General features: G+C 41.4%; 1 protein-coding gene and 1 long non-coding RNA gene across 6 annotated transcripts in view; one reads left to right on the top strand and one right to left on the bottom strand.

The window, feature by feature from the left end:
* The window catches only part of LOC128315353 (uncharacterized), a 59,591-nt gene that overhangs the window by 37,124 nt on the left and 5,905 nt on the right, over positions 1–16,562 (bottom strand). The window lies entirely within an intron of this gene.
* DNAJC18 (DnaJ heat shock protein family (Hsp40) member C18) overlaps positions 1,931–16,562 on the top strand; it is a 28,784-nt gene continuing 14,152 nt past the window's right edge. Inside the window, exons 1-5 of one of the 5 annotated variants that reach the window (XM_027076573.2) lie at positions 2,028–2,045; positions 4,942–5,028; positions 5,479–5,647; positions 7,078–7,264; positions 14,165–14,310. In XM_027076573.2, the coding sequence (XP_026932374.1) occupies positions 5,641–5,647; positions 7,078–7,264; positions 14,165–14,310 (340 nt within the window). In that variant the 5' untranslated portion in view covers positions 2,028–2,045; positions 4,942–5,028; positions 5,479–5,640. Of the gene's footprint in view, positions 2,134–4,941; positions 5,029–5,478; positions 5,648–7,077; positions 7,265–14,164; positions 14,311–16,562 lie in introns of all 5 variants that reach the window. The other 4 variants (XM_015064076.3, XM_027076572.2, XM_015064070.3 and 1 more) reach the window with 4 other exon arrangements.

The raw sequence follows: 16,562 nt of genomic DNA, 5'->3' as shown, positions 1-16,562 counted from the left end.
TGGATTATTATTATTACTATTATTTTTATTTTTATTTTAAGTAGACCCCACACTCAACGTGGGGCTCAAACTCATGACCCTGAGATTAAGAGTCATGTACTCTATCCACTGAGCCAACCAGCTGTCCCCCACAGTTCACCTGGATTATTAAGTAGGAATGAGGTGACTAACTAATCACTTCAATACAGGGGAGAGAAAGGGAGCTGTAAGCAGTGACCAATCATTACCAGGAAAGAAGTTTTGAACCTGGAGGGCGAGAACATGAGAGGCACAGTGCATTCTGACTAGGAAACTCCAGTAGTGAGAGCTGAATAATATGAGGGCAAATGTCCTCTGCCTGCCCCAGGGTAGACATGTCTTACATCGGTCCTAAGCTGTGGGAATAACATGGGTGAGGTTTGCAACTAGGATAGGTCTGTGACTTCATAAGCCAAAATGCATCCACTTTACCCTATTATCTTTGTGTCCTAGAAATAAAATAAAGGGTAACAAACACTGTAAAGTCTTTTAAAGGGAAGGAGGAAGAGGAAGCAGTTACCTATTTCCTTAGTAACCTCTACCATGTCCTGGTTTGGAAATGTGTCTTGGTTAGGGAAATTCAATGGAAGACTCATCTGTGTATGTCTGAACAGAGTGGTTAACTTTCTTTTCAAGCTTATTTATTTATTTTGAGAGAAAGAGAGAGAGCATGTGCATGCACAGGGGAGGCAAAGAGAAAGTGGGAGAAAGAGAAGCCCAAGCAGGCTCTGTTCAGCACAGAGCCCAGTGTGGGGCTCGATTGTGAGATCACAACCTGAGCAGTTATCAAGAGCTGGACACTTACGCGCTTACCTGACTGAGTCACCCAGGTGCCTCTGAGTGGTTAACTTTCTAAATATCTGCTAGCTGGCAATTCACAAAACAAAGAGAAGCAACAATATGCTATTTTCTTCTGGATTTAGACTCTGCAAACTGATATGAGAGAGAAAGCCTAGAAGAAAACGTTTCACTCTGTTTCATTGCAACGATTCAAGTGGACTGAAAAATCTATTGGACTCTAAAATCTTCTAGGACAAGGCTTGAAATCTACTCACATCTATAGTTCCTGTTTGGCACACCGGGCCCAACACATTGGAGGGCATAAAAACTGGCTCTTGAGTGCAGGAAATCCAGGCTGGGCTGTGCAAACACACTTGCAACTTGACTTGGCACAATCACTCCCCATTTCCCAGCCTGTTTTCTTACTTTTAAAACAAGGTGGCTGGACTATTTGGCCTTCACTATCTTTTCTGCTCCTCATATTACACAGTCTAGATGTAAGAAAAAATGAACACAATCTTTTGAGTAGAGATCATTCTGGGTGAAAACCAGAGACAAGTCTTAGGGGAGTCTGATCAAGTCTTCTACATTCTCCGAACTTAGATTTCCCTGTGTATTAAGGGAAGAACGATCCCTACCTGGCCCTTGGTAGCTACTTGGTAGGTAAATTGGAAGAGTAAATGTGGAGATACTTGGGAAGTAAAAATACTCGGCAACTGCAGCAGACAATGTGGAGTAATACCATCCCGGTCCCATTTCAAGATCAGGGCACTTTTTTTGCAGCTGTTAAGAGTGTTGGCTGCCAGGGGCTCATAGCTGGTTGATGACTGGTTGGTGGGGGTGGCAGGAGGATGTGAACCTCTTCCCTCAATTTTCTCCTTTGCCCAACCCTGCTTCCCTCACTCCTCACAGCTCTTCTTCCCAAGAGCAATCACCAGTAAACCTTCAGCATTCAAATCTCAGAGTCTTAAAGTCTATTTCCAACCTATAGCAGCAATACTACAGCATTAAAAATATAGCTCAGATATATTTATTCAAGCCACACTGCAAAAAGCACATGACTTCCTAGTCGGATCCGGTACAAAAAAAACTCCATCATTGAGATAGAACGCTCCTGATGACATAACAATGTCTAGAAGTATTGGATTCTGTTGGAACAGTTATTGTTATTCTGGCTGCCATGGACACTTAATTCAGCTGCTTATCATACTGGACTAATTAGGTCAAGAACATGAGTTTCACTCTAGGTAACTCAGTTGATGTCTCCATTCTAAGGCCACAAACTTCCCCCTGACTCTGGACAATGTCCTGCAAATATGAGCTGTTAGTCATAAGGTATTTATATCTGGGGAGAGGAGGTGAACTGGTATTAATATGAGATTGCATGGCTTTTACTCTGAAACCGACATTGCCGTCATACATTAGCCATGTTGATTTTCCTGTTGCTAAATAGCTATCTTTTGAGAACGTGTCAAGGATGAATTCACTTAATGCTGAATCCTGTTCTCTAGCAAACTATATTAGAGGGAGTTCTGCTGGAGGATCCTACTATTTATGCAAATACAAGACCCCACCTCTGACAGGAAATCTGAGCGTAGCCTCCTGCAGCCCCTGCAGCTTCCCTAAGACAGTATCTCTTCCTTGATGTCTAGACAACAGGATGGTGGCCATTTACAAGATAGCTTCCTCCCTATTCTAACATAGGATTAGAAGGGCTCAAAGCAGAAACAGGTGGTGGGATGGGTGTCTTTCTTTTGCTTCTTCCCCCATCTTATGGGAGGGCAACTGACAAATCAACTCAGGCACACAGGCCCAGTTGGACACAGGGATCATTTACTCAGTATCTTTCTTCCAGGGCTAGATGGGGCAGCATCTCAATCATATAGGGCACAAGGCAAACCTCAGTATCACCACCAAAAATTCACTACAGTTCAACAAATATTTCTAAAAGTAAGTAGAGAAAATTGATAGATATCTGAGGCCAGCCCTACGTAAAATAGTTTAGCAGATAAAGGATCATCGCAGGCCTCTTGGCCTACTTCATGCACACAATTCCCCCAAGCCAGGTTACTGCTACTCAATTCTACTTGAATCTATTGGAAATCATTGTGTGGCTCTGCTCAGCAGCCTCCCTCTGGATTTGTGGGTGTCCGTTATCACTTCTTTGAATTTCTTTCTACACTTACGTTGTCCTCCTTGAGAACTGCCTTAGAGATCCCAATTTCTCTTCTCTCATTTCCTTCCCAGTTGCTTCCTCACTCTTCCTGCTGGTTACTTTCCCCAAGCACCACCATCCTGAACCTTCTGAGCCCATAGCTTCCTTTTTTACCAGAGACTGAATTTGATAATGGCAATTATTTTGTTGAGTGGTTGGTGTGCTTCAGCCAAAGTTGGCACAGAAGTGTTCTAAATGTTGAGGTTTGGAGTTCTAAGTTAGTCCTAGTGCTACAGTCATAGAAAGATTCATCCAGAAGTGTTAATTGAGGTATAAATGAGATAATGGGTACATCTGCATGGCAATATCTGAGAAGGTTGCCATGCTGAGTCATTTTTTACTGATCTAGGACTAAGTCAGTTGTCTAGAAAAGGAGTGGGAAGTGAGGTTTTAGAGAATAATGAGAAAGGTTGTTGAGGTATCAAACACTTCCACAAAACTGCAGCTTTCCAAATCTTGTCCAGCATTCTTGATCCTGGACTCTACACCTAAGTAGGCCCATAATTCTCAATCCAATTACTCCCTACAGTGCTCTAGCACCCCCACTCCCAACCAGATACCTCTAACTTCATAGTACTCTGACATCTCTCAGTACCACCAGACCTTAGCCCTGTGCCCCCGGACTCAGAGGCATACCCTACCTTCCCCTGTCCATATTTTAGAGCAGTCTGTTTAATTTCCCAAAACCAAATAAATAACCTTTTTACATTCAACCACCTAATGTATATCCCTGATCAGGTCCCTTGTCTGCAGAACACAAGTGGCTTCTTTAGGACCCACCCTTCTGTGAGCACACTGATCTCATCCACCCCAGGGCCACAGCTGACTGCACGGAATGCAGAGAACTCCATAGGACTGGAGGATTTTACCTTATCAGTTTGTGTCTCAGGCTGTTCATCTCCCTGTCCCGCCCCAACCTCCTAAATAGCTGCTGCTTGAGATCATAGTTGGCACACTGTTTTGGTCTTCCTGGTAAGATCTCAATGAATTCTAAGTAATTTTTTGTTTGTGGATGTATATGATCACATTTCACTTTTGAAACCTGATCTTTAGCCATCCCAACTCAGCTGCAGGCATTGAGTCTGTAACAACACTGAGAACTGCTTTTATTCTTTGCTGGTGGTCCCCATGCAGACCTGAGTGGGAAAAGGCAGGAATATTTCACTTGTCTTTTACTAATTTCCAAGGTTTTCTGAAAAGAAAGGAATGGCCAAGGAAATGACTGGGGTGGAACAGAGGAGAAAAGTCTCAGGGGTGCCCTGGAGTAGGATGGGATGGATGAAGGATAAGGAAGAGCAAAGATAGGGGATTTAACGCCGGCTCCAGTGCCTGCCCTTTTCTTCTTTCTCTGTCCCTGCCCCTAGAGGGACCTAGAGGTCCCTCTAATGATGCTGTGCTAGAGCAGATGGACGAAAAGGGGTGTATCCAGACTGCTCTCTAACTACGTAAATCGACCTCACTTTTCTATTTTCTTGGCTCTTAAATTATCAGGATTGGATTCGCATCCCCAAAACTTGTCTCTCAATTTCCAGGACCTAACACAATTTGCAGAGAACAGGCATTAGCGTATATTTTTAAAAGACATCCCTGAGATGAATAGTCATACTATCAACCCCTAGACTAGTTTGCAGCATCTTTCCCAGGCAGGATCTCATCGCGCCTCCTTGAATGTCCTTAGTGTTAGGCGAGGCCGAAGCCATTATCCCCACTCCACAGAAGCAAAGTGTGGTCCGAGTAGCCCATCAGCCAACCAGCAGCAACAAACCACCACAAACCTCACTTCCAAAGACCAAGCCCCTCGTACAGCTACAATTCGGCTGGCCCCTCGCGCAGAGCCTGCCGGGAGTTGTAGTCCAATGTACCGCAGCTCCTATGCGTTGGACTACAATGACCAGAATGCCCCGCGCTTCTTGCCCCGTCCCTTTCAGCCTCGGGCGCCGGGGAGGCTCGGCCGACCTGCTGATTGGGGACCGATATGGCTGCGACTCTGGGCAGCGGGGAGCGCTGGACAGAAGGTACCAGGTCCTTGCCGGAGGGTGGGACAAGGCAAAGTTCAGGAGAGGGATGAGGCTCCTTAAGATGCTTGAGGGCTAAGTTCTTGGGCCTGAGGTAAGGGATGGAGGCCTATGATAAGATGCTGAGCCTGAGTAGTATTCCGAATTAGGCGGGGGACCCCCCAGGGCAGGGGCTGAGATCTGGAAATCAGGAGCGCTGACTCAAGCAAAGGCACCGTCCAGGAGCCCAGAGTCACCCGTGATGACATTTTTGCCTCCGGCCCCCAGCCCCGCCTCCGCTAGTGCCCAACCTAGGGCCCACGGTGGTTGGGCCCCGTCCGTGCTTAGGTGTCCAGAAGGTTAGCAGAGTGATGAGGACCCCCTCCGCCCGGACTTGCTTTTCAGGCCCTTATCCTCGCCGCCAAACTAGGCCGCCTGACTCTCCCTCTCCGTTTGGTCCTGTCCCTGCAGCCCGCATCAGGACCCGTAGGCTGACCTTTTCCATCCTGCAGTCAAGCAAAGAGTGTTGATTCAATACCTATTAAGTGCCCAGCATTATGCTGATTGTGCATCAGGGATGTGACATCGATTTGGGCCCCTGAGATCACAGAACTCTGAGTCCACTGAGGGAGTATGACAGGTAAACAGACAATTATAAAATAGAGCCACTAAGTCCTGGGCTATACAGCAAGATCGTAGGTTTGAGAAGCACACTGACAGCTTGGGTGTCAGCGGAGGCCTTATGGAGAAAGTGTTATATATGATGGCATGAAGGATGGGTTGGAGTTAGGCTGACTTAGAGGAAGAATGTTGCAGGCAGAGGGAACAGTATGTACAAGGCACAGACGAAAGAGAAAGCATTGCTGATCTGAAAGGTGTTTGATCTGGCTAGAGCATAGACTGTAAAGGAGCAAGCATGTTGTGAGGGAGGAGGCTGGAAAGGTAGGCTGGGACTATGATATGAAATTTGGGGGAAGGGCAGTCCCTTGGGTAGTCACTAAGGGATTTTCGGCAGGAGAGATGTTTTAAAGCCTTTCCCAGATCTGCCTTCTTTGACTGGATTGCTATGGCCTTTTTTTACATCCTCTCAGGTGTTAACTGAAAGTTTTCCCTTCAAACTATAACCTCTTTGTGGTCAGAAGTAAGTCTTATCTGTACATCTCCTTGATCTACCTAGCCAAGTGTCTTATTCTATAGATGTTAGTTTAAAAGAACTGAGGAGGGCCTGGCTGACTCAGTCGAAGAATGTGTGACTGTATTTTTTTTTTAATGTTTATTTATTTTTTGAGAGGGAGAGAGAGACAAAACGTGAGCAGGTGAGGGGCAGAGAGAGAGGGAGACACAGAATCCAAAGCAGGCTCCAGGCTCTGAGCTGTCAGCACAGAGCCCCACACAGGGCTCAAACTCATGAACCATGAGATTATGACCTGAGCTGAAGTCAAACACTTAACTGTCTGAGCCACCCAGGTGCCCCTGTGTGTGACTCTTGATCTCAGGTTCTGAGTTCAAGCCCCATGTGGGCTGTAGAGGTTGCTGAAATAAATAAAACTTAAATAATAATAATAATAATAATAATAATAATAATAATAATAATAGGGCTGAACTCACCCTACTTTAAATCTTACTGGTAGGAGGCATTGCAACAACAAAAAACTATTTTATGAGCAGTGTCACATCTGACCGTGGATCACAGAAAAATAGGCTTCTCCTGCACTGCACTAAAGGCAGAGTATTGGGCAGACACCTCCTGAAAGGCAAGCTATTGAGCACACGCCTCTTATGCCCCTTTTCTGGCTCGGATTCAAAATATTTGCTGAATATTTGCTGTGGACGTTATTATGCTTCATGTTTCTGGCATTGTATGTTTTTCACGGTTGCTTTCATATTTACTATATTGTCTTCTCAAGGAAGATGTTTGTTCAGTTTTATATGGATGCTTAAAAGTCACTATGATTCAGAGGTTTGGCCCTCACACTCATGCCTACAGGCAGCCTCCCTGATAGTTGGGGCAGGTAGCAAAGTTGATTGCAGATCAGAATGAGACCTAATGGAGGGGCTATTGCTTTGCAGCTTACATTGATGCAGTTAGAAGAAACAAATACCCAGAAGATAGACCTCCTGAAAGTCATGACCCCTGTGGTTGCTGTAACTGCATGAAAATGCAAAAGGAAAAGAAGTCTGAGAATGAGTGGAACCAAACCCGGCAGGGTGAGGGGAGTTCCACTTACACTGAGGAGCAGCTGCTTGGGGTACAAAGGTGAGTCTGTGATGGGACAAAATGAGTGATTTTAATGTAGAGTTCCTGACAAAATGTGTTATCTATTTCTTCTCAAGTATGCATGAAGCATTCTCCAGGATAGATCAGATGTTGGGCCACAAAGCAAGTGACAATAAAAGGATTAAAATCATACAGTGTATGTTTCTGAAATCGACAACAGAAGCAAATTTAGAAAATTCACAAATATGTGAAAATTAAATAGTATGTTCGTAAATAACAAATAGGTCACAGAAGAAATCATAAGAAAAATTAGGAAATACTTTGAGATGAGTGAAAATGAAAATACAACATACCAAAATGTATAGGATACAGCTACAGCAATACTTAGAAGGACATTTATAGCTCTAAATGTTAATATATATATATGTATATATTTATTTACATTTATATTTACATTTATATTTAAAAATCTCAAATCAATAAGCTAATCTTCTACAAATCAGAAAAAGAGTAAAAACAATAAACTAAATCCAAGCAAGCAGAATGAAGGAAATAAAACAGTGGAAATAAATGAAATAGAGGTTAGAACAACAGAAAATCAATAAAACCAAAAGTTTTTTTTTTCTAATGTTTATTTATTTATTTTGAGAAAGAGAGAGAGTGAGCTGCAGGAGGGGCAGAGGGAGAGGAGAGAGAAAATACAAGCAGGCTCCCTGCTGAAAGCATAGAGCCCAACTCAGGGCTTGATCCCATGAGCCCTGAGATCATGACCTGAGCTGAAATCAGGAGTTGGATGCCCAACTGACTGAACCACCCAGGCACCCCTGAAAGTTGTTTTTTTTAAACATCAACAAAATTGACAAATCTTTAGCTAGGCTAACCAAGAAAAAGAAGACTCAAATAACTAAAATCAGAAATGAAAGAGGGGACATCACTACCAGTCTTACAATAGTAATAAAGATTTTAAAAGAATACTGTGAACAAATGTATGTCAACAAATTAGATAACCTGGATGAAACAGACAAATTTGTAGAAAGGGACAAACTACTGAACTTATTCAAGAAGAAAAAGAAGCTAGGGTGCCTGGGTGGCTCAGTCCTTAAGCATCTGCCTTCACCTCAGGTCATGATCCATGGTTCATGAATTAAAGTCCCACACTGGGTGAGCTCGAGCCCTGCTTTGGGTGAACACAAGCCCCACTTCAGTTGAGCCCCACTTCTCTCTCTTTCTCTCTTTCTACCCCTCGTGGGATTCTCTGTCTCTCTGCCCCTTGCTCACTTACTACCCCCGCTCAAAAAAAAAGAAGAAGACTGATGTCTGGGTGGCTCAGTTGGTTCTGCATGTGAACACTCTCTCTCTCAAAATAAACAAATATTAAAAAAAAAAAAAGAAAAAAGCATATGGACCTACTACAAATACAAAGACTGAATTAACATAAAAAAATTTCCCACAGAGGGGAGCCTGGGTGGCTCAATTGGTTAAGCATCCAACTCTTGGTTTCAGCTCAGGTCCATGATCTCATGGTTTTGTGAGTTCCAGCCCCATAGTCGGGCTCTGCACTGGCAGCACAGAACGTGCTTGGGATTCTTTCTCTCTCCCTCTCTCTCTGCCCCTGCCCCACTCATGCTGTCTCTCTCTCTCTCAAAATAAATAAATAAACTTAAAAAAAATTTTTTTTCCTACAAAGAAAAATCTACGTCCAGAAGCCTTCACTGGTGAATTCAACCAAATGTTTGAAGAAGAATTAATTAATCCTTTATAAACTATTACAAAAAATACAAAGAGAGAGGAATACATCCCAAATCATTCTAGGGGGCCAGTATTACCCTATAACTAAAAACAGACAAAAGACATCATAAGAAAACTAAACTATCAATCAATATCCCTTATGGGTATAGATTCTAGCGACATATAAAAACGTATGAAACGTATGAAGAGGATTATATACCTTGATCAAATGGTATTTATCCCAGGAGGTTAACATATGAAAATCAGTGTGATGCACCATATTAATAGGATAAAGGACAAAAGCCACATGATCATTTTAATAGGCGCAGAAAAAGCATTTGACAAAATTCAACATTTTCTTTCTTTTTTTCGTACACTCTTTCATGATAACAGCGCTTAACACCATAGGAATAGAAGCTTCTCAGCTGATAAATACCATCTACCAAAAACCCACAGCTAACATCATCATACTTAATGGTAAACAATTGCATGATCTCCAAATCAAGAAAAAGACAAGTATGTTCACTCTAGTCACTTCTATTCAACCTTGTAGTAGAGGTTCGAGCCAGGGCACTTAGGTAAGAAAAAGAAATATATAAATCATCCATGCAGATTGGAAAGAAATAAAACTATATTCACAGATGAATGATACAATATAGAAAATCCTAAGGGATACACATGCACACACTCTTAGAACTAATAAATGAGTTCAACAAAGTTGCAAAATACAAGATCAGTATACAAAAATCATTGTTTTTCTATACCCTACAATGAACAATCCAAAAATAGAAAACAATTTCATTTACAACACCATCAAAAAAGTATAAAATGCTTAGGAATAAATTTAATGAAAGAAGTGTAAGATGTACATTGAAAACTACAAAACTTCATTTAAGGAAATTAAAGATCTAAATAAATGGGAAGATAGCCTGTGTTCATGGATTGTAAGAGTTAATATTGGAAATATGGTAATACTACTCAAATTGATCAGTAGATTCAACATATCAAATTCCTCACTGCCTTTTTTTTTAATATGAAATTTATTGTCAAATTGGTTTCCATACAACACCCAGTGCTCATCCCAACAGGTGCCCTCCTCAATACCCATCACTTACCCTCCCATCACCTCACTGCCTTTTTTACAGAAATTAACAAGCTCATCCTAAAATTCATATGGTAATGCAAGGGACCCAGAATAGCCAAAACAGTCTTTAAAAAGAACAAAGTTGGGGGCGCCTGGGTGGCGCAGTCGGTTAAGCGTCCGACTTCAGCCAGGTCACGATCTCGCGGTCCGTGAGTTCGAGCCCCGCGTCAGGCTCTGGGCTGATGGCTCAGAGCCTGGAGCCTGTTTCCGATTCTGTGTCTCCCTCTCTCTCTGCCCCTCCCCCGTTCATGCTCTGTCTCTCTCTGTCCCCCAAAAAAATAAATATTGAAAAAAAAAAGAAAAAAGAACAAAGTTGGAGAAGTCACACGTCCCAATTCAAAAACTTATTTCAAAGCTATAATAATGAAGATAGCGTAGACTAGCATAGGATAGACATGTAGATCAATTGAATAGACTTGAGAGTCTAGAAGTAAGTCTTTATATTTAGGGTCATTTGATTTTTTTGACAAGAGTGCCAAGGCAGGGATGCCTCGCTTGCTCAGTCAGTAGAGCATGTGACTCTTGATCTTGGGGTCCTGAGTTTGAGCCCCACACTGGTTGTAGAAATAACTTTAAAAAAAACAAGGCAAAAAAAACCAAAAAACAAAAAAAACAAGGCAAGGCAATTTAACAGAACAAAGAATTGTCTTTAATAAATGTGTTGAGACGCCTGGGTGGCTCAGATGCCTGGTTAAGCGTCTGACTCCTGATTTCGGCTCAGGTTATGATGTCACAGCTGGCGAGTTCCAGCCTCTCCCAGGACTTCCTGGGAGTCTCTCCCTGCCCCTCGTGTGCCCCCTTCGGAGCAGTCTCTCCCTCTCTCTTTATGCTTCTCCCCCACTCATGTATGCACCCTCTCTAAACATAAAAAAAAAAAAAAAAGATAAAAATGGGCAAAGGATCTAAATAGGCATTCCTCCAAAGAATATATACAAATGGCTCTAAAAAAAAAAAAAAAAAAAAAAGAAGATACACAAATGGCCAATAAGCATGTGAAAAGTTGCTCAGTATCATTATCATTAGTCATTAGGGAAATACAAACCAAACCCACAATGAGATACCACACCACCTCATACCCACTAGGATGGCAATAATCAAAAAGATGGACAATAGCAAGTGTTGATAGGAATGTGGAGAAATTGGAACCCTTGTATATCGCTTGTAGGAATGTAAAATTGTACATCCACTTTGAAAAATAGAATGCCAGATCCTCAGAAAGTTTAAACATAGCACATGACCTAGCCACTTCCAGGTGTGTACCAAGAGAAATCAAAACATACTTCCACATAAAACATGAATGTTCAAACAGCATTATCCATAATACCCCCAGATGGAAACAACCTGCAAGCTGATTAATTGATGAATGGATAACAAAATTGGGAATATCCATACAATGAATACTGAATACTTTTTGGTAATAAAAGGAACCAAGTACTGATACATTCTACAACATTAATGAACCTTGAACATCATGCTAGTCAAAGAAGCCAGACACAAAAGTCCACATACTGTATCATTCCTTTTATATGAAATGTCCAGAATGGCAAATTTATAGAGACAGTGGTTGCTAGAGGTTGGGAAGTAGAAAGAGGCCTGACTAATAATGAGTATGAGGTTTCTTTTGGAGTAATGAAAATTTCTGGAATTAGATAGTGTTGATGGGTGCACAACTCTGTGAATGTACTTAAAAATCAATAAATTGTATATTTTAAAAGAATGAATTTTGTGATATATGAATTATAGCTCAATAAAGCTGTTTTTAGACAAATAAAAGTTTATACAAAAGAGAGAAAGAGGCAGAGAAGTATCTGCCACGGAAGCAGGGATTGGAAACTGGGCTGGGAACCCAAAGGATCCCCATGGGCAGCTCTTGGGAAAGGACCATGACTGACATTCCAGACTCTGCTTTACAGTCCAGCCTGCGATGCTGACTTACTTTGAACTCTTCAGCAAGGCTCTGCCTAAATGGACTGTGTAGTTGCAAAAGACTGGAGACATCCTAAGTGCCCGTGATTAGGGGATATATATAATCCATAAAATACAATAATATGCAGCTTTTGAAAAGAATGACATAGATATATAATGGCCAATATTTATGTGTTACATGCTGTCAAGCACTTTGATGAATACTTCATTTAAATCATAACAGCTCATGATGCATAGTTGAAATTACTAGCCCATTTCAGAAGATAACACCAAGGCACAGAGGTTAAGTACACAGCAAGATAAGATCCCAACCAAGGCATCCTGACTCCAGAGTTCATGCTCTAACACAACATTTCTCTAAGTGTGGCTTGGAAACCCCAAAACCATCAGGGGGTCTGCAAGTTTACAACAACTTTAATAATAATATAAACACATTATTTGCCTTTTTCACTCTCATTCTCTCGTGATTGTACTGTGGAATTTTTGAGAGGCTACCTGATATGCAGCTATATCATCACCATGTTTTAAAATTTCTTGTTTTCATTTCTAATTTGATAAATATTGATAGATACAACTCATATAAACAAAAGCTCTTTGGGGAACTTCAGTAATTTTTAGGAGTATAAAAACTTCAGAGATTGGGGTACCTGGGTGGTGTGCGACTTGATTTTGGCCCTGACAGTGCAAAGCCTGCTTGGGATTCTCTCTCTCCCTTTCTCTCTACCCCTCCTCAAGTCATGCTTTCTCTCTCTTTCAAGATAAGTAAATAAACTTAAACAAACAAAACTTCAGAGATCAAAAAGTCCAAGACTTTGGGTGCCTGGGTGGCTCGGTTGGTTAAGTGTCCAACTTCGGCACAGGTCATGATCTCTCAGTTCATGAGTTTGAGCCCTGCGTCGGGCTCTGCGGACAGCTCGGAGCCTGAAGCCTGCTTCAGATTCTGTCTCCCCCTCTCTCTGCCCCTCCCCCACTCACGCTCTATCTCTTTCTCTCAAAAATAAATAAACTTAAAAAAAAAAAAAGTCCAGGACTGCCACTCTGGTCTACATTATTATCCTGTACTCGTTTCTGTATGTTATGGATCAATCTCTAAGCTAAACTGTTGGTTTTTAAAATTTTTTTAATGTTTATTTATTTTTGAGTGAGAGAGTGTGTGAGAAAGGGGCAGAGAGAGGAGAGGAGAGAGAATCGCAAGCAGGCTCCATGCTATCAGTGTGGAGCCAGATGACCCAGGGCTCAATCTCAGGAACCATGAGATCTTGACCCGAGCTGAAATCAAGAGTTGGTAGCTTAACTGACTGAGCCACCCAGGTGCCCCAAACTGTTGGTTTTTTAAAAAATGATGTATAAAAGTAATTACAATATGCTCCTATTTAGGTTTAGAAAAATGTGGAGACGTGTCTATACACATACTCATGCTATACACAGCATTCACAGAAAACTTCTAATAGTGGTTGTCCGTAGGGTGGGAGATTGAGGGGCAGGGAATGGGGAAGCAGTAAGTTTTTTTAAGTTTGTTTGTTTGTGTTTGAGAGAGCATGAGCTGGGGAGGGGCAGAGAAAGAGCAAGGAGGAGAGAGAATCCCAAGCAGGCTCCACGCTGTGTGGTGCCCCACGCAGGGCTGGAACCCACAAACCATGAGATCATGACCCCAGCCAAAACCAAGAGTTGGATGCTCAACCGAGTGAGCCACCCAGGTGCCCCTATATATTAACTTTTTAAAACAAAGTTTTAAAAGGTAGCCATAAGGAAAATGAGAGAGAGAGAGAGAGAGAGAGAGAGAGAGAAATAACTAGGGTGATTAGATGTTTCTTCTGGCTTTGCTATCCTGTGATTCAACTCTCAGGGGCTTAGCCTGCACCTTGATTTAAGGATGAGCATGTTTATTCTACCCTCTTGCAGGGATTTAGGAAAAATAAAATATTAGATGTAAAAATACTTGGAAAGGCATTACGCTCTTGGTGGGAGGAGGACATTGTTAATCAATTTGAATGTTTCATTAATGTATTCGCCAATTTTCTTTTAAGTTTGTCTTGGGTTTGTTTTGGGGCTCACATACCGGAGGATCAAGGTACTATTTTACAGTGAATTGCACAAAAGGGGACTTTGTAGACATACATGTTTCTGATGTGTCTTTTTAGGATCAAGAAATGCAGAAATTACTATGAGATTTTAGGAGTGTCTCGAAATGCCAGTGATGAAGAGCTTAAGAAAGCTTACCGAAAACTTGCCCTGAAATTTCACCCTGACAAGAATTGTGCTCCTGGAGCGACAGATGCTTTCAAAGGTCTGATCCTGAATTAATGTTTAATTCTGCCCTTCTTATGATATTTGGTCACAAGTCATTTTCAGCCTCCCCTGTAATTGTTTTATAATGCTATAAACAGGGCCTTTTTTCCTTTCACCTCTTAAATAGTAATAATCAGCATGGCTCCCTCCTGTTTTCATTCACTTATCTTAATTTCTTTCAGAAAAAAAATATTTGGTTTCTTTGTAACAATATGTTTTTATACTTAATACATAAATAAAAATCTTACTTAACAGCTTCACCCCCAGTGAAGCCATTGATTCAGTCAAGGATTATCAATGGTTGTTAAAACTGCTTGTGATGGGTTTTTGTTGAATAGGACCCATGATGTCAGAGTATCATCCTCCAGAATACTTACTGATGACAAAGCAGAAAAATTCCTTTACATTGGAGATATCTAGCTGTCACCACTTTAACCAAGTGATCCAACTTATTGTCACCAATACTGGCCCCACCTAACATTATGTGCTATGGCACCTCTGTGGTATTCTTGCCAAAATGTTTGACCTGAATCTAATAATGAAGAAATCATTGGGGCGTGTGGGTGGCTCAGTCGGATAGGCGTCTGACTTTGGCTCAGGTCATGATCTCACGGTTTGTGAATTCAAGCCCCGCGTCGGGCTCTGTGTTGACAGCTCGGAGCCTGGAGCCTGCTTTGGATTCTGTGTTTCCCTCTCCCTCTCTCTCTCTCTCTCTCTCTCTCTCTCTCTGTGCTCCTCCCTCACTCATGCTCTCTCTCTCAAGAATAAATAAACATTAAAAAAATAATAATAATGAGGAAACAATCAAAATATGGGCCATTCTACAAAGAACACTGACATGCTCTTCAAAAAAGTGAATATAATGAAAAGTAGAAAAGGTGGAGGGACTAATCTAGATGAAAAGAAATGAAAGGGATATAAAAGCAAATGCAATACACAGACCTTGCATGAATTGCACGAATTGATGTTAATTTTCTTAGCTATGATAACAGTACTGTGATCATGTAGAAGATTGTTTTAGGAGATACATGCTGGAATATTTAGGGATGAAGTGCATAATATCTGCAGCCTACTTTCAAATGGTTCAGCAAAAGAAATGTATACATACTATACATATTTATGTATGTGTGTATGTGTGTATGGAAAGTTGAGGGAAGCAATGTGGCAAAATGCTAACAATTTATGAATCAAGGGAAAGGGTGTTTTTCACTATTTTTTCAACGTTTCTGTTGATTTGGAATTTTTCTTAAGAAAAACATGATAGCTCTGAGAACACTTTAAAAGTCAACATTTATGTCAAAGGACAATCTCCCTTTATTGATGTGCCATTGTGAATCTTATCCTCCCCACAGTTTCTACATGGAAACAAATAACCCACATTGTCTTTACATCTTCATGTAAAGTATCTCATAGATCAATGTCATATCTATGAGATATCTGTCAGATTTCAAGGGATGTAATGTTGAAGCAACTCTAGTTAGCCTTTTTTGGTTTTTTTTCTGCTTAGCTTTTTTATTGCTATAAACATTTAATATAATTCCCTCACTAGAAGAATCATGAAGAAATGTTCCTTCTGACTATGTTTCTGATAGTGTTGACTGAATTAAAGGTAGGGAGTGGGGATGTCTTAAAGATTTGTTTTTCGGGGTGCCTGGGTGGCTCAGTCGGTTGAGCATCCAACTTCAGCTCAGGTCACGATCTCACAGTTCATGGGTTCAAGCCCCATATCAGGCTCTGTGCTGACAGCTTGCTCAGAGCCTACAGCCTGCTTCAGATTCTGTGTCTCCTTCTCTCTCTCTGCCCCTCCCCCACTCATGCTCTGTCTCTCTCAAAAATAAATAAATGTTAAAAAAAAAAAGATTTGTTTTTCAAGGTTTCTTTGATTAGTGGTATTGATTTTATGTTTAAGTGAAATAGACAAAATTTGTATGTTTGTGCATAGGGAGATGATGGTCAGCTTGTGTAATCTATTCAGTTTTTGATCCATCACTGAGACATTGGAGATATATTTCTTAATTTCTTTTTTTTTTTAATTTTTTAAATATTTGTTTTTGAGAGAGAGAGAGACAGAGAGACAGTGTAAGCAGGGGAGGGACAAAGAGAGAGGGAGACACAGAATCCAAAGCAGGCTCCAGGCTCTGAGCTGTCAGCACAGCCTGATGCGGGACTCAAACTCACAAGCTGCGAGATCATGACCTGAGCCGAAGTTGGACGCTTAACTGACCAAGCCACCCAGGCGCCCCTATATTT

This window comes from Acinonyx jubatus, chromosome A1 (genome assembly GCF_027475565.1).
Source record: "Acinonyx jubatus isolate Ajub_Pintada_27869175 chromosome A1, VMU_Ajub_asm_v1.0, whole genome shotgun sequence".
Classification (NCBI taxonomy): Eukaryota; Metazoa; Chordata; class Mammalia; order Carnivora; family Felidae; genus Acinonyx; species Acinonyx jubatus.
Note: the sequence above shows the minus strand (reverse complement) of the source record. Positions and strands in the feature narration are given on the sequence as shown.